The 25,929-nt window shown below is 44.4% G+C and overlaps 1 protein-coding gene across 1 annotated transcript in view; it reads right to left on the reverse strand.

The window, feature by feature from the left end:
• Positions 1-25,929, reverse strand: part of LOC106607829 (polypeptide N-acetylgalactosaminyltransferase 14) — a 119,852-nt gene that overhangs the window by 26,317 nt on the left and 67,606 nt on the right. Inside the window, exons 3-7 of the mRNA XM_014205220.3 lie at positions 24,968-25,066; positions 19,065-19,132; positions 17,066-17,131; positions 2,718-2,839; positions 7-94 (exon numbers count right to left, since the gene is read on the reverse strand). Coding sequence (XP_014060695.1) covers positions 7-94; positions 2,718-2,839; positions 17,066-17,131; positions 19,065-19,132; positions 24,968-25,066 — 443 coding nt within the window. The remainder of the gene's footprint in view (positions 1-6; positions 95-2,717; positions 2,840-17,065; positions 17,132-19,064; positions 19,133-24,967; positions 25,067-25,929) is intronic.

The following is a 25,929-nucleotide window of genomic DNA, read 5'->3' on the forward strand; positions in this document are numbered from 1 at the left end:
CTATACCTCCACGGAGGTCAGAGGAGGCTGCTACGTAAGCGAATGTATCCATGTTAATGATGTCGATCACTGGGCTCACCACACAGGTGGGGTCCTGGGGAGACAAGAGAGAGACTGGAGTCAGAGACCATGTTCAAAACATACAGTAACAATGGGACATACGGTAATAACAGGATGTGATTCAGTATTCATTATTTACAGTTCAGCAGCTGAAGTCAATGAGGAAGGTGTGGGTGTAATGAGGGGCATTGATGTGCTGCAGGGCACTGATTAAACATGCATTATGTTCATACAGTAGGTCACACAGAAGGTTGGATGATGTTCCAGTCGATGCTCTGGAGCTAATTTACAAGTCGCTTGAGGACAAGGAAATAACATGGTAGAATGCCTACCTTTAGGAAATGTGATACATTGTGCTGCACTTCTTGATGAACTGCCCTTAGCATTACTTGGAAGATGTGACAGTGTCTCAGGCTCATTGTCTTTCACCCTTGGCTGCCCAGCTAATCTAAGGTACTGTACATCGATCAGTGTCTTTGATCAGATCAGACAGAGTGAAGAGGAGGTTAACGGGCGGTGTGTGAAAGTCATGTCTCGAAATAGTCTTCACACACACACCCATGCAAACAAACACTCTCACACACCAGTCAGCGTTCACACACACACAAACTAGTTAGCGCTGACAGGCAGACACAAGCCCAGTCACAGTCAAAGCCCACAACAGAATCATCTTCAGCTGCTGACACACACACACACACACACACACACACACACACACACACACACACACACACACACACACACACACACACACACACACACACACACACACACACACAGGCAGCATCCAGGGCGGTCTGACCGCATCATCTGACATTTGATTTGCCTCCTCAGCTTCAGCATCCCGTTCAGCTCATGTCTCACATATGCTCTTCTTCAAAAATATTTGTTTTCTCCCATCTCTCTATTCCCCCCCTCTTTCCCTCTTGTATTCTCTTTCTCTCTCTCTCTCTCTCTGCCATGGTGTTCAGTCAAGGTGATTTGCCTTGACTGGCACCCATCCTTCCCAAGACTGCAGGGGTATGTTTCCCAGGACACAAGAATACATAGTCATCAAATCCCTTTTAACCAATTGCAAATATCCTTCTCTTCTCAGACATTATGCGACTCTGAGAGGAATGGTCTATTACAGCAGTGTGGTGTGTCGTGAATACTATACATCTGTCTTTGTGCCTGCATTTACACAAATCAATAAGTAATACATTTTGAAATAAATATGTATATATGAGGACAGTGATGGATGACTCCCTCAGAACAAAATCAATCCTGCTTCTTTTCATGTTTTGATTGTTTGTAGACAAGAGCTTCCTGTATTAACACATACTGTATATTTTATAACTTCCTGTGATATGCCTCGCAGTGCCAAATCCAAAATAATGTTGGCAAGTTTTCGAGAACTGAAGGCCAGACATCAGCAACTGCACCAGGGCATTAAGATTCAGACAGCACTTTGAAGTCAGACATGCATTAAGGTTAGCATATAATTGAATATAACATGTAAGCCCCCCAGCATTAGTCATAGGCCTCTTTCAATGTTTAGAAAGCAGCATGTCCGTATAAGAGCTTTTAAGGCGAGAGAGAGTCAACCGTCAATCCTCTGTCTTAGCCTGGGGGAGATGGGGAGATGGAGGGATGAGACAGAGACAGAGAGGGAAGAGTGCTGTTGGTGTAAATGGAGGGAGTCCTGCACTTATTCCAGATTAGGGGCAATCAGCGGAACAGCAGAAGGTAAGCTGCCATTTTCACCCCAGTCACACCACTCTCGCGTCAGCAGCACTAAGAGCTCTGGAGTGGCGTTGGTGCTGGTCACTGAGACTGACAGTTCACAACACACAATGCTCCACTTCAACACAAACTAGGAGGGAGTTTATCATTCATTTCTGGAGATATAGAAATATGCCAACAAGAGAAAGCATGTGTAGGAGAGTAGGGGGAGGGTTTTGTTCCTTCAGGTTAGTGTGAAGTGTATACTGTCAAAAAGGAGAAATACACATTGGAGTTCATTGGAGGGTGGCAGTTTGTGTCTCAAGATCCCAAGAAACTGTATTTTGTTCAGGGAGAATGATGTCAAAAGGGTATAGGTGAATGGGGTGGATTTTCTTTCTATTCTGGGTTATCCATCAGAAGTTGTAGAGTACGCCTAGGATGTGTCACTGCCTGTACTGTTACTGTAGATGTAGGAATGTAGGATGTGTCACTGCCTGTACTGTTACTGTAGATGTAGGAATGTAGGATGTGTCACTGCCTGTACTGTTACTGTAGATGTAGGAATGTAGGATGTGTCATTGCCTGTACTGTTACTGTAGATGTAGGAATGTAGGATGTGTCACTGCCTGTACTGTTACTGTAGGTGTAGTGTCATTGCCTGTACTGTTACTGTAGATGTAGGATGTGTCACTGCCTGTACTGTTACTGTAGATGTAGGATGTGTCACTGCCTGTACTGTTACTGTAGATGTAGTGTCACTGCCTGTACTGTTAGTGTAGATGTAGGATCTGTCACTGCCTGTACTGTTACTGTAGATGTAGTTGTCACTGCCTGTACTGTTACTGTAGATGTAGGATGTGTCACTGCCTGTACTGTTACTGTAGATGTAGGATGTGTCACTGCCTGTACTGTTACTGTAGATGTAGGATGTGTCACTCCCTGTACTGTACCTCTTTGATCCTCTGGAGCAGCGGAGGCAGCCAGTCTTTGTTGACCTCACAGTGACTGTCCAGGAAGGTCAGGACCCCGGCCTTAGCCGCGTCCGCCCCACGAACCCTGGAGCGGATCAGACCTGTCAAAGAGGGGAAAAGAAAGGGAGATTGTCATCTCCACAGCTGTGTCTGTGTGTGCACTATACATGTGTGTCTACCTATCTGTGTCTGTCTGTGTCTAAACCCAACCACTGTGTCTAAACCCAACCACCGTGTCTAAACCCAACCACAGTGTCTAAACCCAACCACCGTGTCTAAACCCAACCACCGTGTCTAAACTCAACCGCCGTGTCTAAACTCAACCGCCGTGTCTAAACTCAACCGCCGTGTCTAAACTCAACCGCCGTGTCTAAACTCAACCACCGTGTCTAAACTCAACCACCGTGTCTAAACCCAATCACCGTGTCTAAACCCAACCACCGTGTCTAAACCCAACCGCCGTGTCTAAACCCAACCACCGTGTCTAAACCCAACCACCGTGTCTAAACCCAACCACCGTGTCTAAACCCAACCACCGTGTCTAAACCCAACCACCGTGTCTAAACCAAACCACCGTGTCTAAACCCAACCACGTGTCTAAACTCAACCACCGTGTCTAAACCCAACCACTGTCAAATATGATTTTGAAAGTGTTTCTTCTCAGATACTCTGAACACAGTGAAGTCCCTGTATTGTCCATTTCATGTGTGGAGACAAGGGAGGTTTTAAAAAAGCCATTTGTGTCTGTTTATGGTGCAGCGAAGCAATTACAGCCCTTAGAGATGAGGGTCTAAATGGGGACATCACACTGTTAAGAAGTCTCAATGATCAGACATTCTGTCTGGTCTAAAGAGCGAAATCAATAGCCCCTGACATAGGACGGAGTGTCATTGTATGGAACTGCAGGACTCCCCTGTAAGTTCCGCACTACGCCGGGACTCCAGCCAATTAAAAAACCCATTTCATCCTCAATAACACTTTATTTTCTGGATGGCTGAGCTCACCTCCCCTCAACAGTTGCTAGGGGAAGCCTGACTCTGTACATAACAGAGCTCGTGTTCAAGGAGGGTTACTGTGGTAGATGCCTTTACAAACCAGAGTGAGAGAGAGAAAGCAAGAGGGAGAGAGAAGGAGAGAGAGAGGGAAAGAAAGAGAGCGAAGAGAGAGAGAGAGAGAGAGAGAGAGTGAGTGAATGAGAAGAAAGAATTTGTGTGTGTGTGTGTGTGTGTGTGTGCATAGTGATTACATTCACTACTGAAGCCTGATAGAGGTGACATTGCATAACAGTTTCTGCTGTTTGTAGCATTAAAGACTGTTAACTACACCCAGGCCCTACACACAAACACGCTCATCAACGCTGTAGTGGAACACTGAGGGTCGCTAATGAAACCTCCAGCTCCAGGAGAAAAAAAAGAGGACTGCATAACAACAGCCTAGTGACACCATTTGTTTTGAGAAAACCCCTGAATTGGTTTAAAGATACAATCTAACTGGTGTTGTAATGACTTTCTCACTTGATTAGGTATTATCGGAGAGATATTTCTTATTGTTATGGGTGGAATCTTGGTAGTTGTCGTCTTGAGATTAGAGGGCTCTGCTTTTCATTAGTACAGCTGGAATCTAATTACCCATAATGCCTCATACTCATGTCTCGCCACAACGACATACACGAGAACAGCTATTTCTAACAGCACTTGTGGGCTACAGATTTCAAATCATCATCATCCCATTCCATTAAAATGTGCTCCCTCATCAACATTACATTTAAGTAACTTTGCAGACACTCTTATCCAGAGTGACTTACAGGAGCAATTAGGGTTAAGTGCCTTGCTCAATGGTACATCAACAGAGTTCTCAACTAGTCGGCCCAGGGATTTGAACCAGCAACCTTTCAGTTACTGGGCCAACAGTCTTAACCACTAGGCTACCTGCCACGCATGTTCATAACTGACCCGTAAAAGCCAATATCAATCCCAGGGTCCGAATGAAAAATGATAGCAAGCAATGGCAGGTCGCGACAGGCAGACCTGTGATTGCAGCGCTCTAAAAAAAACTCACAGCTGCACACATAAATGGCCCTGCACACGTAAATGGCCCAGAGGACTATCCGTCATTACAACGACCAACCTACTGAGCAATCATAGTGTGGCAGAGGCCCCGTCCAAATGGGTTCCATTAAACTGTAACGCTGTCGTATATAAACACCATCACGCACTCCTTACCTAGCCCCTTCAGCACCCCTCCTCATCACCACACTCTTTCATACTCCCCCCACACCACCTTCACCCTTAATATAATATATGCCATTCAGCAGACGCTTTCATCCAAAATGCACTCACAGTCATGCGTGCATACGTTTCATGTATGGGTGGTGCTGGGAAACGAACACACTATCCTGGCATTGCAAGAGCCATGTTCTTACAACTGAGCTACAGAGGCCCACCCCTCTGTTTCTCCCCACACCCACTCACTGTTTGACGATGTTCCTGCCACCCTGCCAGATCAATGGCGTTTTCAGATGAGCTAGGTCCATATTTCCAAACAGACAATCACTGAAAAGCTTCACCTAAACTCAGCAAAAAAAGAAACGTCCTCTCACTGTCAACTACATTTATTTTCAGCAAACTTAACATGTGTAAATATGTGTATGAACATAACAAGATTCAACAACTGAGACATAAACTGAACAAGTTCCACAGACAAAAATTGAATAATGTGTCCCTGAACAAAGGGGGGGTCAAAATCAAAAGTAACAGTCAGTATCTGGTGTGGCCACGAGCTGCATTAAGTACTGCAGTGCATCTCCTCCTCATGGAATGTACCAGATTTACTAGTTCTTGCTGTGAGATGTTACCCCACTCTTCCACCAAGGCACCAACAAGTTCCCAGACATTTCTGGGGGGAATGGCCCTAGCCCTCACCCTCCAATCCAACAGGTCCCAGACGTGCTCAATGGGATTGAGATCCGGGCTCTTCGCTGGCCATGGCAGAACACTGACATTCCTGTCTTGCAGGAAATCACACACAGAACGAGCAGTATGGCTGGTGGCATTGTCATGCTGGAGGGTCATGTCAGGATGAGCCTGCAGGAAGGGTACCGCATGAGTGAGGAGGATGTCTTCCCTGTAATGCACAATGTTGAGATTGCCTGCAATGACAACAAGCTCAGTCCGATGATGTTGTGACACACCGCCCCAGATCATGACGGACCCTCCACCTCCAAATCGATCCCGCTCCAGAGTACAGGCCTCGGTGTAATGCTCATTCCTTCGACGATAAACGCGAATCCGACCATCACCCCTGGTGAGACAAAACCGTGACTCGTCAGTGAAGAGCACTTTTTGCCAGTCCTGTCTGGTCCAGCGACGGTGGGTTTGTGACCATAGGCGACGTTGTTGCCGGTGATGTCTGGTGAGGACCTGCCTTACAACAGGCCTACAAGCCCTCAGTCCAGCCTCTCTCAGCCTATTGCAGACAGTCTGAGCACTGATGGAGGGATTGTGTGTTCCTGGTGTAACTCGGGCAGTTGTTGTTGCCATCCTGTACTTGTCCCGCAGGTGTGATGTTCGGATGTACTGATCCTGTGCAGGTGTTGTTACATGTGGTCTGCCACTGCGAGGACGATCAGCTGTCCGTCCTGTCTCCCTGTAGCGCTGTCTTAGGCGTCTCACAGTACGGACATTGCAATTTATTGCCCTGGCCACATCTGCAGTCCTCTTGCCTCCTTGCAGCATGCCTAAGGCACATTCACGCAGATGAGCAGGGACCCTGGGCATCTGTCTTTTGGTGTGATTCAGGGTCATTAGAAAAGGCTCTTTAGTGTCCTAAGTTTTCATAACTGTGACCTTAATTGCCTACCGTCTGTAAGCTGTTAGTGTCTTAACGACCGTTCCACAGGTGCATGTTCATGAATTGTTTATGGTTCATTGAAAAAGCATAGGAAACAGTGTTTAAACTCTTTACAATGAAGATCTGTGAAGTTATTTGGATTTTTACAAATTATCTTTCAAAGACAGGGTCTTGAAAAAGGGACGTTTCTTTTTTTGCTGTTTATTAATGGATTTCTCTCTCTCTTCTTCATACCAGGGCTCCTAATCACTATTCTAGAAGAGGTTTTACGATATAATCCATGCTCTGTCACCTCTGTCACATCACCCCCCCCTTATCTGTCACAGGCTGAGAACAAGTCAAGAAGGTACACTGGGTTTTAGGTTTGTTTGCAAGAGGTTTCATGCATTTCAGTCACGCTTGCACTAAGTACAATGACAACTAGGGGAATAAACATAAAATACATAAAAGTACAAGAAAATGTTTGGCAATGACAACAGTCTATTGCGCCAGTCTACCATTAAATACTTTAAGACACTAAAGGCTTCAACAATGATCAAAACAGCCCCATATCTTCCTGTATTATACAGTACCTGAGGTGGTTGCTGTCAGATAGTATCCATACTCCTTGGTGTTACTAGGTGAAACTGCTTTTGGATATTTTGGGATGTCAGATTGTCAGCCTGTGAGGTGAGATGGGGTTCATATCCATTACCCCTCTACTGAACCCACCTATCAGGGGAACTTCAAACGCCTTTGAGCGCTGGGGCACCTCTATCCACGCACAGCAATCTGCATCTCGTTACTGTCTGATTCCACCTCTCAGCTTTTCAACTTTATATTTCACTTCAGACTGTATAATGTGCTGAATCTGATGACTCTCTGCCTTAACAGACAAGCACAGACAGAAAGGGTGGAGGGCTTTTAACTAGCAAGCTGCACATGCTGCTTTTCAGCGTTTTTCAGTTTGCTTTTTAAAACTATTCTATTTAAAAGCTATTTATATGGCATGAGAACACCCCTGTGGATTTATATAAAAGGTGACACAGGGAGCTGCAAAATAATCATCATGACATATGAGTTTCCTGAAAACAATGACTCATAATGAAATCTAATAGTTTTCTGTTTAGTGGTGCTCAGACTGTATACCAGTCAACCTTTTGATGTGTTGATATAATATATTATAGAGATACACAGACTAGATTCACACGTTGTCTAGATGGGATCATGATGTATCTATTACATATACTGTGCCTTCAGAAAGTGTTCACACCCCTTGACTTTTTCTACATTTTGTTGTGTTACAGCCTAAATTCAAAATGGATTAAATCGATTTTGTTCTCACCCATCTACACACAATACCCCATAATGACAAAGTGAAAACATGTTTTTAATTTATGCAAATATATTGAAAATGAAAAACAGAAGTATCTAATTTACATAAGTATCTCATTTGCATAAATACCCACACCCCTGAGTCAATACTTTGTAGAAGCACTTTTGGCAGCTTTTACAGCTGTCTTTCTGGGTAAGTCTCTAAGAGCGTTCCACACCTGGATTGTGCAACATTTGCACATTATTATTTTCAAAATTCTTCAAGCTCTGTCAAATTGGATGTTGATCATTGCTAGACAACCATTTTCAGGTCTTGCCACAGATTTTCAAGTAGATTTAATTCAAAACTGTAACAGTGAATGTTCCTGCCACTCAGGAACATTCACTGTCTTCTTGGTAAGCAAATCCAGTGTAGATTTCAAATCAAACATCATTGGTCACATACCCATATTTCGCAGATGTTATTGTGGATGTAGCGAAATGTTTGTGTTACTTGCTCCAACACTGCAGTAGTATCTAACAATTCACAACAACACACACAAATCTAAAAGTAAAGAATGGAATTAAGAAATATATAAATATTAGGACGAGCAATGTCGGAGTGGCATTGACTAAAATACAGTAGAATAGAATTCAGTATATACATATGAAATGAGTAAAGCAGTATGTAGACATTATTAAAGTGACCAGTGATTTCATGTCTATGCATATAGGGCAGCAGCCTCTAAGGTGCAGGATTGAGTAACCGGGTGATAGCCGGCTAGTCATGGCTATTTAACAGTCTGATGGCCTTAAGATGGAATCTGTTTTTCAGTCTCTCAGTCCCAGATTCGATGCACCTCTACTGACATCGCCTTCTGGATGATAGCGGGGTGAACAGGCAGTGGCTCGGGTGGTTGATGTCCTTGATGATCTTTTTGGCCTTCCTGTGACATCGGGTGCTTTAGGTGTCCTGGAGGGCAGGCAGTGCGCCCCCGGTGATTGCGTCGTCTGTGGATCTATTGGGGTCTTAAGCAAATGTCTTACTCACGTCGGCCACGGAGAACGAGAGCCCACAGTCCTTGGGAGCGGGCCGCGTCGGTGGCACTATGTTATCCTCAAAGAGGGCGAAGGTGTTTAGCTTGTCCGGAAGCAAGTCGTCGGTGTCCGCGACGTGGCTGGTTTTCCCTTTGTAATCTGTGATTGTCTGTAGACCCTGCCACATACGTCTCATGTCTGAGCTGTTGAATTGCAACTCCACTTTGTCTCTGTACTGACGTTTTGCCTGTTTGATTGCCTTGTGGAGGGAATAACTACACTGTTTGTATTCAACCATATTTCCAGTCACCTTGCCATGGTTAAATGCAGTGTTTGTTGTATTCCTACTGAAAGGTGAATTTATTTCCCAGTGTCTGGTGGAAAGCAGACGGAACCAGGTTTTCCTCTAGGTTTTTGCCTGTGCTTAGCTCCATTTCCTTAATTTTTCACCAACCCCCCCCCCCCCCCCCCCCCCCCCCGCCCCCATACCCATAACATGATACAGCCACCACTATAATTGAAAATATGGAGAGTATTGGATTTGCCCAAAACATAACACTTTGTATTCAGGACAAAAAGTGAATTGCTTTGCCACATTATTTTAGTGCCTTGTTGCAAACAGGATGCAGTTTTTGGACAATTTTTAACTTGGGGCTAGGTGGGACGCTAGCGTGCCACCCGTGGTGCACTCCATCAACAGCAGGTGCATTTCAAGAGCGGCAAATTTGAATCCAAATAAATGTCAAAATTCAAATTTTTCAAAAATACAACTATGTTACACCATTTGAAAGATAAACATCTCCTTAATCTAACCACGTTTTACGATTTCAAAAAGGTTTTACGGCGAAAGCATAAATTTAGAGTATGTTAGGACAGTACATTTACAAGAGTTGTGTGTAATGTTTTGTCAAGTCAAAGACAGGGTCACCAAAACCATAAAACCAGCTAAAATGATGCACTAACCTTTTACAATCTCCATCAGATGACACTCCTAGGACATTATGTTAGACAATGCATGCATTTTTAGTTCTATCAAGTTCATATTTATATCCAAAAACAGCGTTTTACTATGGCATTGATGTTGAGGAAATCGTTTCCCTCCAATAACCGGCAGTCAAGTCAACACCACAAATTAAATAATTAAAATTAGAAAACATTGGTAAAATATTATATTGTCATTTAAAGAATTATAGATTTACATCTCTTGAACGCAATCAACTTGCCAGATTTAAAAATAACCTTACTGGGAAATCACACTTTGCAATAATCTGAGCACTGCGCCCAGAAAAATACGCGTTGCGATACAGACTAGACGTCATGTTGGGGAGATCTAAAATCGAAAATACTATGTAAATAATCCATTACCTTTGATTCTCTTCATCAGATGTCACTTCCAGGTATCACAGGTCCATAACGAATGTAGTTTTGTTCAAAAAAGCTCATCATTTATGTCCAAAAATCTCCGTCTCGTTAGCACATGATGTAAGCCAGCCGGACTTCTCGTCATGAACGAGGGGAAAAAATATATTTCCGTTTGTTCAAACATGTCAAACGTTGTATAGCATAAATCATTAGGGCCTTTTTTAACCAGAACATGAATAATATTCAAGGTGGACGAATGCATACTCTTTTATAACGTATTGGAACGAGGGTACCCAACATGAACTAGCGCGCCAGGTGTCTAATGGGACATCATCGTTCCATGGCTCTTGTTCGGTCAGATCTCCCTCCAGAAGACTCAAAACACTTTGTAAAGGCTGGTGACATCTAGTGGAAGCAATAGGAAGTGCCAAAATATTCCTAAACCCCTGTGTTTTTCAATGGGATAGGTTTAAAGTCAATACAACACATCAGGTATCCACTTCCTGTCAGAAAATGTCTCAGGGTTTTGCCTGCCAAATGAGTTCTGTTATACTCACAGACACCATTCAAACAGTTTTGGAAACTTTAGAGTGTTTTCTATCCATATATAATAAGTATATGCATATTCTAGTTACTGGGTAGGATTAGTAACCAGATTAAATCGGGTACATTTTTTTTATCCAGACGTGCAAATGCTGCCCCCTAGACCCAACAGGTTAAATCTTTACAGGCTTCCTTCTTTTCACTCTGTCAATTAGGTTAGTATTGTGAAGTTTTCTCCTTTCACAGCCATTAAACTCTGTAACTGTTTTAAAGTCACCATTGGCCTCTTGGTGAAATCCCTGAGTGGTTTCCTTCCTCTATGGCAACTGAGTTAGGAAGGATGCCTGTATCTTCGTAGTGACTGGGTGTATTGATACACCATCAAAAGTGTGATTAATAACTTCACCATGTTCAAAGGGATATTCAAAGTCTGCTTCTTTTTTTTACTCATTTACCAATAGGTGCCCTTCTTTTTGCGAGGCATTGGAAAACCTCTCTGGTCTTTGTGGTTGAATCTGTGTTTAAAATTCACTGCTCGACTGAGGGACCTTACAGATAATTGTATGAGTGGGGTACAGAGATGAGGTTGTCATTCAAAAACCCTGTGAAACAATATTATTGCACACAGAGTGAGTCCATGCTACTTATTATGTGACTTGTTAAGTGCATTTTTACTCCTGAACTTATCTAGGCTTGCCATAACAAAAGGGTTGAATACTTATTGACTTAGGACAATTCAGATTATTAATATTTTTTGTTTGTTTGAAAAACATAATTCCACTTTCACATTATGGGGTATTGTGTATAGGCCAGTGACAAAAACATCTTCATTAATCCATTTTAAATTCAGGCTGTAACACAACAAAATGTGGAAAAAGTGAAGGGGTGTGAATACTTGTATAGCATCACCACATAACACTCAAATCCAAACCTCTCGTGTCAACACCTCCCTGAATCTACTCTCTTGTCTCACAGCCAGTGGTGTAGTGGGGCTATACGCAGGTACAGTATATGCCGTATAATATATTCTCACTTCTTAATCCCCACTGATGTGTATCAAAGTAGTGTAGTGGAAGTATCCACCGTATCAATTAGCCTATGTAGTAGAATAGACAAATCATGCACAAAGTAGCCTACACAATCGGGCCGCGTTTCAGCGAACTATCACCCAAGATTTCCACCAGATGCATATGCATTTTATTTTTCCATATATCTAGCCAAGATTTTCCGTACTTCACACACGTGCTTCGCTTTCCAGTAGCTAAATGCTAGCTAGTTCAAGTCTGTGACTGTACTTCCGTTTGTACCACTGCATGGTAAACAAACGCACAAGCTGAAAATATTGAAAGCATGCGGTACACAGAATGCACTGCAGCCTAGTGCGGCATCCCCAACGTAGCGTTGCGGACTGCTACACTGACAATTAATGACTTCCGCTGAAACGCGAAGAGTTTGATGCATCTGGTGGACATAAGGTGTACTAGAGTAGGTAGGAAAGACGTTTTTAAACTTATGATATCTGCCAGTAAATGCTAAGGCAGCAATGGGTATGCAAACCAGGTAATGAAAAACTTTGGTCAGAAGTCTTAGTTGAATCTTTGTTGTGTGCAGTTCAGTCATCATGCGCTGTTTGAATGGACATTTCTATAGGATTTCACAAAAAAACCTTCCCAATTAAATTATGACGGCAAAGTAGGCCTCCTGGCACAATTATATTATAATGATTTGTATCAATCGGGATCCATTTGTTTTGCAAACTCTGCCATCACATGTACACTGTAGATGTAACGTCTGCTTCCAACTCACACTCTCATACACATTTGTAACTTATTTTGTACATAATGTTTCTACAACTGTATCTTACGGCCAAAAAAAAGCTTCTGGATATCAGGACAGCGATCACTCACCTCGGATTAAACAAAGATTTTTTCTTAAAAAAACAAGACGCACAAGACATTCTCCAAACACCCAGCAGGGCTGACATCCCCGTTATTTGCAAGAGGAAGCGACGCAGGTACAGAGGACAAAGAGCCGGATGCCTGGTCAGGACCCGGAAAAGGTGAGTGGGAAAGCTGCCCGTTACCGTCAATACTACTCGCCAACGTGCAATCATTGGACAATAAATTAGACCAGGTACGATCACGAATATCCTACCAACGGGATATCAAAAACTGTAATTTCCTATGTTTCACGGAATCGTGGCTGAATGACGACATGGATATTCAGCTAGCGAGATACACGCTGCACCGGCAAGATAGAACAGCACACTCCGGTAAGACGGGGGGGGGGGGGGGGGGGGTGGTGGTCTGTGCATATTTGTAAACAACAGCTGGTGCACGAAATCTAAGGATGTCTCTAGATTTTGCTCGCCTGAAGTAGAGTATATTGTGATAAATTGCAGGCCACACTACTTGCCTAGAGAGTTTTCAGCTATACTTTTCGTGGCTGTTTATTTACCACCACAGACAGATGCTGGCACTAAGACCGCACTCAGTCAGCTGTATAAGGAAATAAGAAAACAGGAAACCACTCACCCAGAGGCGGCGCTCCTAGTGGCCGGAGACTTTAATGCAGGGAAACTTAAATCAGTTCTTCCAAATTTCCATCAACATGTTAAATGTGCAACCAGAGGGAAAGAAATTCTAGATCACCTGTACTCCACACACAGAGACGCGTACAAAGTTCTCCCTCGCCCTCCATTTGGTAAATCCGACCACAACTCTATCCTCCTGATTCCTGCTTACAAGCATAGATTTAAGCAGGAAGCACCAGTGACTCGGTCTATAAACAAGTGGTCAGATGAAGCAGATGCTAATCTACAGGACTGTTTTGCTATCACAGACTGGAACATGTTCCGGGATTCTTCCGATGGCATTGAGGAGTGCATCGAGGACGTCGTCCCCACAGTGACTGTACGTACATACCCCAACCAGAAGCCATGGATTACAGGCAACATTCGCACTGAGCTAAAGGTTAAAGCTGCCGCTTTCAAGGTGCGGGACTCTAACCCGGAAGCTTACAAGAAATCCTGCTATGCCCTGCAACGAACCATCAAACAGGCACAGCGTCAATACAGGGCTAAGATTGAATCATACTACACCGGCTCTGACGCTCGTCTTATGTGGCAGGGCTTGCAAACTATTACAGACTACAAAGGGAAGCACAGCTGCGAGCTGCCCAGTGACATGAGCCTACCAGACAAGCTAAATCACTTCTATGCTCGCTTCGAGGCAAGCAACACTGAGGCATGCATGAGAGCATCAGCTGTTCCGGATGACTGTGTGATCACGCTCTCCATAGCCGACTTGAGTAAAACCTTTAAACAGGTCAACATACACAAGGCTGCGGGGCCAGACGGATTACCAGGACGTGTGCTCCGGGCATGTGCTGACCAACTGGCAGGTGTCTTCACTGACATTTTCAACATGTCCCTGATTGAGTCTGTAATACCAACTAGTTTCAAGCAGACCACCATAGTCCCTGTGCCCAAGAACACAAAGGCAACCTGCCTAAATGACTACAGACCCGTAGCACTCATGTCGGTAGCCATTAAGTGCTTTGAAAGGTTGGTAATGGCTCACATCAACATCATCATCCCAGAAACCCTAGACCCACTCCAATTTGCATACCGCCAAACAGATCCACAGATGTTGCAATCTCTATTGCACTCTACACTGCCCTTTCCACCTGGACAAAAGGAACACTTATGTGAGAATGCTATTCATTAACTACAGCTCAGCATTCAGCACCATAGTACCCTCAAAGCTCATCACTAAGCTAAGGATCCTGGGACTAAACACCTCCCTCTACAACTGGATCCTGGACTTCCTGACGGGCCGCCCCCAGGTGGTGAGGGTAGGTAGCAACACATCTGCCACGCTGATCCTCAACACTGGAGCTCCCCAGGGGTGCGTACTCAGTCCCCTCCTGTACTCCCTGTTCACCCACAACTGCATGGCCAGGCATGACTCCAACACCATCATTAAGTTTGCAGACGACACAACAGTGGTAGGCCTGATCACCGACAACGACGAGACAGCCTATAGGGAGGAAGTCTGAGACCTGGTGCCAGAATAACAGCCTATCCCTCAACGTAACCAAGACTAAGGAGATTATTGTGGACTACAGGAAAAGGAGGACCGAGCACGTCCCCATTCTCATCGACGGGGCTGTAGTGGAGCAGGTTGAGAGCTTCAAGTTCCTTGGTGTCCACATCAACAACAAACTAGAATGGTCCAAACACACCAAGACAATCGTGACGAGGCCACGACAAAGCCTATTGCCCCTCAGGAAACTAAAAAGATTTGGCATGGGTCCTGAGATCCTCAAAAAGTTCTACAGCTGCAACATCGAGAGCATCCTGACTGGTTGCATCAGTGCCTGCTACGGCAATTGCTCGGCCTCTGACCGCAAGGCACTACAAAGGGTAGTGCGTACGGCCCAGTACATCACTGGGGCTAAGCTGCCTGCCATCCAAGACCTCTACACCAGGCGGTGTCAGAGGAAGGCCCTACAAATTGTCAAAGACCCCAGCCACCCCATTCATAGACTGTCCTCTCTACTACCGCATGGCAAGCGGTACCGGAGTGCCGAGTCTAGGACAAAAAGGCTTCTCAACAGTTTTTACCCCCAAGCCATACGACTCCTGAACAGGTAACCAAATGGCTACCTGGACTATTTGCATTGTGTGCCCCCCCCCCCCTCTTTTTACGCTACTGCTACTCTCTGTTCATGATATATGCATAGTCACTTTAACCATGTCTACATGTACATACTACCTCAATCAGCCTGACTAACCGGTGTCTGTATGTAGCCTCGCTACTTCTATAGCCTCGCTACTGTATATAGCCTGTCTTTTTACTGTTGTTTTATTTCTTTACCTTCCTATTGTTCACCTAATACCTTTTTTGCACTATTGGTAAGAGTCTGTAAGTAAGCATTTCACTGTAAGGTCTACACCTGTTGTATTCAGCGCACGTGACAAATAAACTTTGATTCGATTTGATTGATCCCCTGAACGCAGCTCACTTTCCAGCTCACTTTCCAACTCACACTCTCAACACATAAATCCACTGAACACAGCCCACTTTTCAGTCCACCTTCCAGCTCACACTCTCAAACACATAGATCCCCTGAATGCAGCTCACTCTCCAGATCCCAATCACCTGAATTGTGATCACCTGTTCACACACCTGTATGTCCTTATCACACACTATTTAGTTCAGTTCTTTGCACCCCCTCACTGTGAGGTATTGTTTGTTTTGTGATACTTCTTTCAGAGCGCTGGTTTTTTCCCCGTGATTTACTCCTCCTGTGTATGATAGTTTTGGCCTCTCTCACTAATGACTCCTGTTGCCTATTCCCTGCCTGTACTTAAGCCTATCAGATTTCCTGTTATCAACCTATTGCCTGATCTCCTGGATGACGTTGCTAGCCTTTTCCCTGCCTGTACTGTTTCCTTTTTGGCCCCCTTGTGTATGACCTTCTGCCTGCCCCTGGACCCAGCTACCTGCCTCTTCCTGTGGTCCTTTACAATAAACACCTGCTGCACCCTGCACTTGAAACCAGCTCTCTGTCTCCCATCGTGTTCATTACAGTAGACCTACATTGTAGACTACAATATAGAAACCAAATGTCTCTTGCTAGGTGCCCAATTGAATTAAAGGTCAACTACACCCTCTCAAAAACACATCTCCTGATGTGGTTTCAGCATTGTTGTGGACTTAGAACACCCAATTTGTTCCAGTTTTCTCTTTAAAACATAAAAGGTTTGACACAGGGGCATCTTCCCACTGGGCACAGATGTCAATTCGATGTCTATTCCACACTGGTTCAATGTAACTTAATTGAAATGACATTTAAACAATGTTGATTCTACCAGTGTGTGCCCAGTGGGTTTTGTTCACCAGGCGGGCCATTTGAGAATTATTTTGCCAAGTTAGGGTATATGCATTTCTCCAGGCACCACTACACCACTGCTCACAGCTGGTGCTTTTCCCTGTGCTCTGAAATCATCTACTGTACGCAGGCTACTAGTGCTCCAATCAGGGGAAACATCGTCCTGGTCTACAGTTATCGCCTCATAACAACATTCGGCTCTAATGCTGCTCTTCCCTCTCAGTAGACACCTGGTGGTGGGCTCAATGGTATGTGTTCAAGTTGAGGACACAATTGTGTACTGCACGGATAAAATACTCTCAACACACACACATGCAAGCACGCACACAAATTAACTATGTTACCTTCTCTCCTGTCATTCCGAAGACACTTTACTTTGGGCAACTTGGTGAGTAGAAGGCAGTCGTTTGCTGAAAGAGAGCATTTGATTCACGGTTAGATGCAATGTCCTCAACACTGTCACCCACACATTGCATGGTACTGGACTTGAATTGTAATAAACACATTGACAGAGACAGGGGAAATCTTTTCAATCACTGATACGTTTTTTCAGGCAGATGACCCAGAATGGGAGAGCTCGTCTCATCCATCTCCAATCCATTTCTACACTGCCTCCTGCTGGAAAGTATCTCTATCTCTGCTCACAGCTTCTCCTCTACTCTACTCACCATAACTCAGTGTAGTCATCTACAGTACCAGGATGATCTACTCTACTCACCATAACTCACTGTAGTAATCTACAGTACCAGGATGATCTACTCTACTCACCATAACTCAGTGTAGTCATCTACAGTACCAGGATGATCTACTCTACTCACCATAACTCACTGTAGTCATCTACAGTACCAGGATGATCTACTCTACTCACCATAACTCACTGTAGTCATCTACAGCATCAGGATGATCTACTCTACTCACCATAACTCAGTGTAGTCATCTACAGTACCAGGATGATCTACTCTACTCACCATAACTCACTGTAGTCATCTACAGTACCAGGATGATCTACTCTACTCACCATAACTCACTGTAGTCATCTACAGCATCAGGATGATCTACTCTCCTCTACTCACCATAATTCACTGTAGTCATCTACAGCATCAGGATGATCTACTCTCCTCTACTCACCATAATTCACTGTAGTCATCTACAGCATCAGGATGATCTACTCTACTCACCATAACTCACTGTAGTCATCTACAGTACCAGGATGATCTACTCTACTCACCATAACTCAGTGTAGTCATCTACAGTACCAGGATGATCTACTCTACTCACCATAACTCACTGTAGTCATCTACAGCATCAGGATGATCTACTCTCCTCTACTCACCATAATTCACTGTAGTCATCTACAGCATCAGGATGATCTACTCTCCTCTACTCACCATAATTCACTGTAGTCATCTACAGCATCAGGATGATCTACTCTACTCACCATAACTCACTGTAGTCATCTACAGTACCAGGATGATCTACTCTACTCACCATAACTCAGTGTAGTCATCTACAGTACCAGGATGATCTACTCTACTCACCATAACTCACTGTAGTCATCTACAGCATCAGGATGATCTACTCTCCTCTACTCACCTTAATTCACTGTAGTCATCTACAGCATCAGGATGATCTACTCTCCTCTACTCACCATAATTCACTGTAGTCATCTACAGCATCAGGATGATCTACTCTACTCACCATAATTCACTGTAGTCATCTACAGTACCAGGATGATCTACTCTACTCACCATAACTCACTGTAGTCATCTACAGCATCAGGATGATCTACTCTACTCACCATAATTCACTGTAGTCATCTACAGCATCAGGATGATCTACTCTACTCACCATAATTCACTGTAGTCATCTACAGTACCAGGATGATCTACTCTACTCACCATAACTCACTGTAGTCATCTACAGTACCAGGATGATCTACTCTACTCACCATAACTCCCTGTAGTCATCTACAGTACCAGGATGATCTACTCTACTCACCATAACTCACTGTAGTCATCTACAGTACCAGGATGATCTACTCTACTCACCATAACTCAGTGTAGTCATCTACAGTACCAGGATGATCTACTCTACTCACCATAACTCACTGTAGTCATCTACAGTACCAGGATGATCTACTCTACTCACCATAACTCAGTGTAGTCATCTACCAGGATGATCTACTCTACTCACCATAACTCACTGTAGTCATCTACAGTACCAGGATGATCTACTCTACTCACCATAACTCACTGTAGTCATCTACAGTACCAGGATGATCTACTCTACTCACCATAACTCACTGTAGTCATCTACAGTACCAGGATGATCTACTCTACTCACCATCCTCACTGTAGTCATCTACCAGGATGATCTCGTGAATCAGGTGGACTGGCGTCCGGTTCAGCACACTGCAAAAGGAAAGGGGAGAAACAGTAGTGTTAGTAGAAACTATTGTGTTTCTTAAAGACGACAATCGTTACAGAGCTGCAAGTACTGTAATCTACTTTTCCCCACATTATGGGAAAAATTGAGAATGGCATTACGGCTTTAATAAACCAACACTATTTCATTAGTTCTAAAGATTAAAAAATTAAAAATTCATAACGTCAGCCCCCAAAATTCAATTTGGATGGTTTTCTATTAAGTGTATGGGAAAATACAGGACCACTCTTTCTGGCTGTAGCTCCTTTTCCTCCTAACACCATCCTTTCACATTAAACTCTCACTTCATAAGAACCACACTGGAATCCCCCTCTAACATTATCTCTCCTCTCCTGGGGCACATGGCTGAACAGCAGGTCATGGAGCGAGAAGAGATGGAGAGAGAGCTGCACCACCTCCCTCAAATTACTTCACCTTTTATCCTAGTCTGAATCAAGGCACATCCACCCTCTTCTCCTCCCTCGAAGGCCCTCATTCCCTCTACCTACCACACCCACAAATTATCTCTCTCTCTCTCTCTCTCTATTCCCTGATCTACACCACTCCGCCCACCTAAAGCTAAACCTCTCTCGTCTCCTCTCAGCCTGGCCAACTTCCTGGAGAGATTACACACACCAGTGGAGAGCAGAGCACGTCTACCCAGACAGCCAATCAGCAGAGCCATCCCTGTCCCATTACTGGTCAGGCGTGCTCCAGTGATAGCGGTGAAATTATGGAAGGGGACAACACAGTGATGCTCACAGGTCTCAAGGTGGATTTTCTGTGTGATTTGTAGCATGGTGTGAGGGCATCTCTCTCTTTCCCTTCCTTTCTCTCTTTCTCTCACTGTCTTTCCACCCCCGCCCTCTCCCTCTGTCATGTGCTCTCTCTCTCTCTCTCTCTCTCTCTCTCTCTCTCTCTCTCTCTCCCTCTCTCTCTCTCTCTCTCTCCCTCTCTCTCTCTCTCTCTCTCCCTCTCTCTCTCTCTCTCCCTCTCTCTCTCCCTCTCTCTCTCCTCCTCTCCTGTCTGGGTGAATAATTGGAGGGCTGTCAGGCTTGTAGGTCTGTTCTTCTATCGCTGTGCATGCTGGACCCATTCATCACACCATTCCCCTCCTCTTCTCCCCCTCCTCTTCCCTCCCTCTCTATCCCGCTCCATCCACCCTCCACTGGCGCCTGATCCTCATGCCTTTATTAATGCCCCTGACAGAAATCCGTTCCTGGTGGCAACAGGAAAAGCTTTACAGTAAGACAGAGCCCTGATTCAGCTTCTAAATGTAGCCTAATCAGGGGAGGCAGATGACTATAGCCCTGTGGGCTATATCTAGAACAGCAGCATCACTAATGTCTGCTGTAGACTTTATTCTAGGCTGTATTTTCCCCTCTTTTTATGATAATCAGTCCGTTTCATATGAAGACTAAAATGTAATGTATTGGGCATGAATAACATTTAAGTGAAAGTTCTCTCGAACCATGTAAAATACCTAATACAGCGTGTGAGTCAGTCATAAATGTAGCGAGAAGTTCTGAGAAAACACAATTGAGTTGAGAGTCTCATGTGGGAGTCCCAAAGCTGGGTCCAGACCGATACTGTAGGATTTGGCATTCACTACGACACTGACTGTTCCAAGAACATCAAACCCACTGAGAAAACATTTCATCTGCGCTGGATGTAGACAGTACTGTACGTCAAATCTATTATTGATTGTCGGATGACTGCTAAATGAAAGATTGACAGACATATTTGTGAATATGTTTTTTGAAAACACAGCTAGAAACCTACGAATATTAGGCAATTAACCATTTTCAATACAAAAAGGATGAATTGGCGTCATTCCAAAGCCAGGATAGGTAATATTTCCTTTCAAAATGAAACTAACACAAACCATGTGGAATTACTACCCACAGTAAAAAGGACTGGGTTAGCAGAGCGGTAGAAATGTATTTAATGTACATTGCGGTCTTAGAATGTCATTATATTGATTCCTGCTGTGTTTATGGGGTGGCTCAGCACTTTGAGTCCACACTCACCACCCAAACACGGGAGAGAAGCCCTTTGACTGCCAAATTCATTTCTGTTTCTCCTGATGCATTCCAAAATGCCTGAGTAGGAGGAATACATTATGAGTAAACACACCATCAATAAAATCCATTGTGGCACATGCAGGAATAGGTGACATTTGGAAATAATGTAGTCTACATTACCCACTGGGCACAGACGTCATTTTAACATTTAGTTTTGATTTACATTTGGCTTTTGTGTGAATTCAATGTGAAATCTACCAAAAATGTCACCATGTATTTGTATTTAGGTTAAAAGTTGGATAAAAAAAAGAAAAGATGTAATTCCTTTACATTGATGACTTTTTGCTAATCCAATCCATTTTCCACGTCGATTCAACGTCATCACATAGAATGTTTTGGGGGGAAATTACGTGGAAACAACGTTGATTCAACCAGTTTTTGCCCAGTGGGTATTTTCTCATTTGTTTAGTAGTGATCGTCATGAGTGTGTACTGAAGACGTCAGTGTGCGGGCTCGCTCTATATTAATCACACTACTCACAACCCATTTAGACAAGTTTTGACCACCTACTTCTCCTCTATGGCTGTTTGGCACAGAGAGCGTCTCGTCAAACATCAGTAGAATATAGCATCCCGGTGTAGTATGGGGTCAATGACTGTTTCTCTGTTCTTTAGTTTTCTCTACCTGCTGGGGATATGAAAACACAGGCCTATCCTTCCAGTTTCTCCTCTCCTCACCTCACCTCTCCTCACCTCTCCTGACCTCTCCTCTCTTTCAATTTTCCCCCCTTTCCTCTCATTTATTTTCCTCTACTTTCCACTCTCATCTCCTCTGTGTATTCATTATCTCTACCTCTCTTCCCTTACCCTCCCCTCTTCTCACTTCTATGTTATTCTCCTCCCCTTCCTCCCCCCTGTCTGTTAGATGGGCTAACAGACAGACCGGCTGAGGATTCTGGTGGGCTGTGCGTCAGGGGGTCTATCTGGGTCTAACCAGCCCATGAACCCCAGACAACATGATTAATGCAGAGAAATCTCAGGAGATGAGGGTTGTTGTTGTTTTTCTTATTAGCTACATCACCGGCGGCAGTGGCCGCAGCGTGTGTTGGAGGGCTGAGTGAGGTTGAGGCTGTGTAATTACATGCAGGCAGAATGGAGGCCGTCATGATTACACAAACATGCCGACAGACATGGAGCACTGTGCTAATTAAACCCCACCCACTGAGGCTGAGGCCCCTGAGGGCCACAGGGAGGGTACTGGTACTGTGCCACCTCAGGAGGTATTTAACTGCTGTATACAGTACACTACCCTGGACAAAGATGTATGTAATGAGGTAGGCACACACGCAGAGAGAGAGAGAGAGAGAGAGAGAGAGAGAGAGAGAGAGAGAGAGAGAGAGAGAGAGAGAGAGAGAGAGAGAGAGAGAGAGAGAGAGAGAGAGAGAGAGAGAGAGAGAGAGAGAGAGAGAAACATCAACATCAACGAATTGGCCACTATTCTAGGAAAATCCTTAGCCCCTGGTGTTAGTCAGAGGTTAAATGCCTACTCTTCGCAGATGACCTATGCCTGCTGTCACCCACAGCACATGACCTACAGCAGAGCCTGGACCTGCTATAGCAGTACTGCCAGACCTGGGCCCTGGCAGTAAACCCCCAAAAAACTAAATCATTTCTAGAGAAGATCCAGATCTCAGGGAATTAGACCAAAGTTCGCAATTGGTACAAAATATATAGAGTACTGTACACACTACAATTACTTAGGTTTAAAAATAAGCTCAACTGGACACCTTAATGAGGCAGTGAATGAACTGAGAGAGAAAGCACGCAGGGCTTTCTACGCCATTAAAAAAACAAATTCAAATTGAAATACCTATTCAAATTTGGCTAAAACTAATTGAATGTGTCATTGAACCAATTGCACTTTATGGCAGCGAGGTGTGGGGTCCACTTGCAAAACAAGATCTCATCAATGGGACAAACACCCCATTGAAACCCTGCATGCAGAGTTCTGTAAGATTCTCCTACATGTCCAGAGGAAAACTACAAACAATGCATGCAGGGCAGAATTAGGCCAATATCCACTAATAATAAAAACTCAAAAAAGAGCAATTAAGTTTTGGAAACATCTAAAATACAGCGACCCCCTCTCATATCATTACCAAGCCCTGCAATGCCAAGAGAGAGCAAAGAAAAGAGTCCCCTCATCCAGCTGGTCCTGGGGCTGAGTTCACAAACTTGTTCTACTAACACACTGAAGCCTCAGGACCAGAACATCCAATCAATCAGAATAAACCAAATTACAACACAGTCAAAACAAAACTACATTGCTTATTGGGAAAAACAAGCACAAGCACAAAGCAAAATGCAGTGCTATCTGGCCCTAAATCGACAGTACACCGTGGCTAACTATTTGACCATGGTTACTGATCAAAACCTTAGAAAAACCTTGACAAAGTACAGGCTCAGTGAGCACAGCCTTGCCATTGAGAAGGGTAGACACAGAAGACCTGGCTCCCTGTAGAGGAAAGGCTGTGCAACCACTGCACAACAGCAGAACCTGAGACGGAGCTGCATTTCCTGACAAAATGTCAAAAACATAAAACAATTAGAGAGTGTTATTTCCCAAAATTTGAAACGCTTATTCAAGATTTTAAAGACCTCTCTGATGAGAGTAGGGTACCCGTCCTGTTGGGGGAGGACACAGAGAGCTGTGGGTTGGCAGCGCGCTACAATGCTGCCTGCCATAAGATGAGGGACAGTGTCTGACAGACCAATCAACCTGCACATGTCCTCTACTGTATGCTTATTGTTATTGTTCAATGTATGGTTATTTTGCCCCTTGGTTACTGTTGTTACTGTTGTCCCGTTGACAATTTTGATTCTTATTATTTTCATATTGTAAATATCCAAAGTAAGCTTTGGCAATATGTACATTGTTACGTCATGCCAATAAAGCAAATTGAATTTGTTTTGAATTGAATTGAGAGAGAGAGAGACAGAGAGAGAGAGAGAGAGAGAGAGAGAGTGAGAGAGAGAGCGAGAGAGAGACGTGTATGTTTTCTAGATTAATTCATTATCAGAAAAGTAAACTACTATTTGCTGCTTCTCTGTTGATATTGTTTTGGATGGAGCCTGAAGCTAGCCACCATTATATCCTGAGCCTCTGAGCCTGCAGTGAAGCAACAGGTGCAATTACAAACCATTTTTTTTGCAGGGGAAGTGTGTAATTGTGATAAAGTTGCAAACGGAGAAGCCATCCAAAAACCACAGGGACGGGCAGGCTGTAACCTACTGGGAGGTATTGTTTTTTAATTGGTTGAAACGGCAGAGCTTTGAAAATGGTTTGGGGCGGACATATAAACTGGACAGTTTCTCCTGAGAGGAGCGGTGGTCAGGACTCTCTGTGTGATCATTAAGCGATCACACAGAGAGCTGAACTGGCTTCAGGAGAGGTTGACAGGGGAAGCCTGACGCTGGGCTGTATTGTTGCTGAGGCAAGCTGCTGAGGCAAGCTGCTGAGGCAAGCTGCTGAGGCAAGCTGCTGAGGCAAGCTGCTGAGGCAAGCTGCTGAGGCAAGCTGCTGACACCCAGGGACAGGGAGAGGTGAGGAGGAGGTGAGGCAGAAGTGAGGCAGCTATGGGAAAGGTCAAGGGTCAGGTTGGGAAATCAATAGAGGGATTTGGCACTTGGGTGTCAGGGTTAAGTGTGGAGTCCATATGAGTAAGGCAAAGGTCCGAGAGCAAACCGACAGTGACCTAGTCCAGAGTCAGTAAACAGGGCAGGCTCATGGGTCTCTTACCTCCTGATGGTGCGTAGCAGAGTGGAGCGGGCCTCGTTGTGGAAGGTGATGATAATGGAGGTGGAGGGGAGATCTGGGTCATAATGTAGCGTGGTGCACCTGAGAGAGAGAGAGAGAGAGAGAGAGAGAGAGAGAGAGAGAGAGAGAGAGAGAGAGAGAGGCAGACAGAGAGCGAGAGAGAGACAGAGAGAGATTGACATAGAGACAGAGAGAGAGAGATTGACAGAGAGAGAGAGAGACAGAGACAGAGAGAGAGAGAGAGAGAGAGAGAGAGAGAGACAGAGAGAGAGACACAGACAGACAGACAGACAGACAGACAGACAGACAGACAGACAGACAGACAGACAGACAGACAGACAGACAGACAGACAGACAGACAGACAGAGTGTGTGAGAGAGAGAGAGAGAGAGAGAAGAGAGAGAGAGAGAGAGAACAATTCAGCAGACCATCAGCCAACAGTTCAACTCAACATAAAACAACTCCTTACAGTTATTGTTGGCTTGAAAGCTACAACCTTACAGTCAATGACTTTGTGCTTCTTTTGATACCTTCACATACTGGATAACAACATCTTACCTTTCTCTGACCGGAGTCAAAGACACATAACAAAGCCAAGGATAGACAGACAGTGTTCTGCACTTCCTGTAAACCATTTATTGTTTAGAGGGCAGTGTTGCTAAGGGTAACTAGATAAAAGCATGCTGTTGTGTGAGGAAGGACAGCACTGTGAAAATGTGATGAGAATGGTAAAGATAGCCACGCTAGGACAGAAACCGGAGGAGGCGCAGCTCTATAAATGATAGATGAGCAGCGAGGAGCTCATTATTAAAACAGTATCCCACAACACAGCTACCGCTGACCAGACAAGGTGTGGGCTCCCGAGTGGCGCAGCGGTCTAAGGCACCGCATCTCAGCACAAGAGGTGTCACTACAGTCCCTGGTTTGAATCCAGGCTGTATCAC

Source organism: Salmo salar, chromosome 06 (genome assembly GCF_965601325.2).
Source record: "Salmo salar chromosome 06, fSalSal1, whole genome shotgun sequence".
In the NCBI taxonomy this organism is placed as follows: domain Eukaryota; kingdom Metazoa; phylum Chordata; class Actinopteri; order Salmoniformes; family Salmonidae; genus Salmo; species Salmo salar.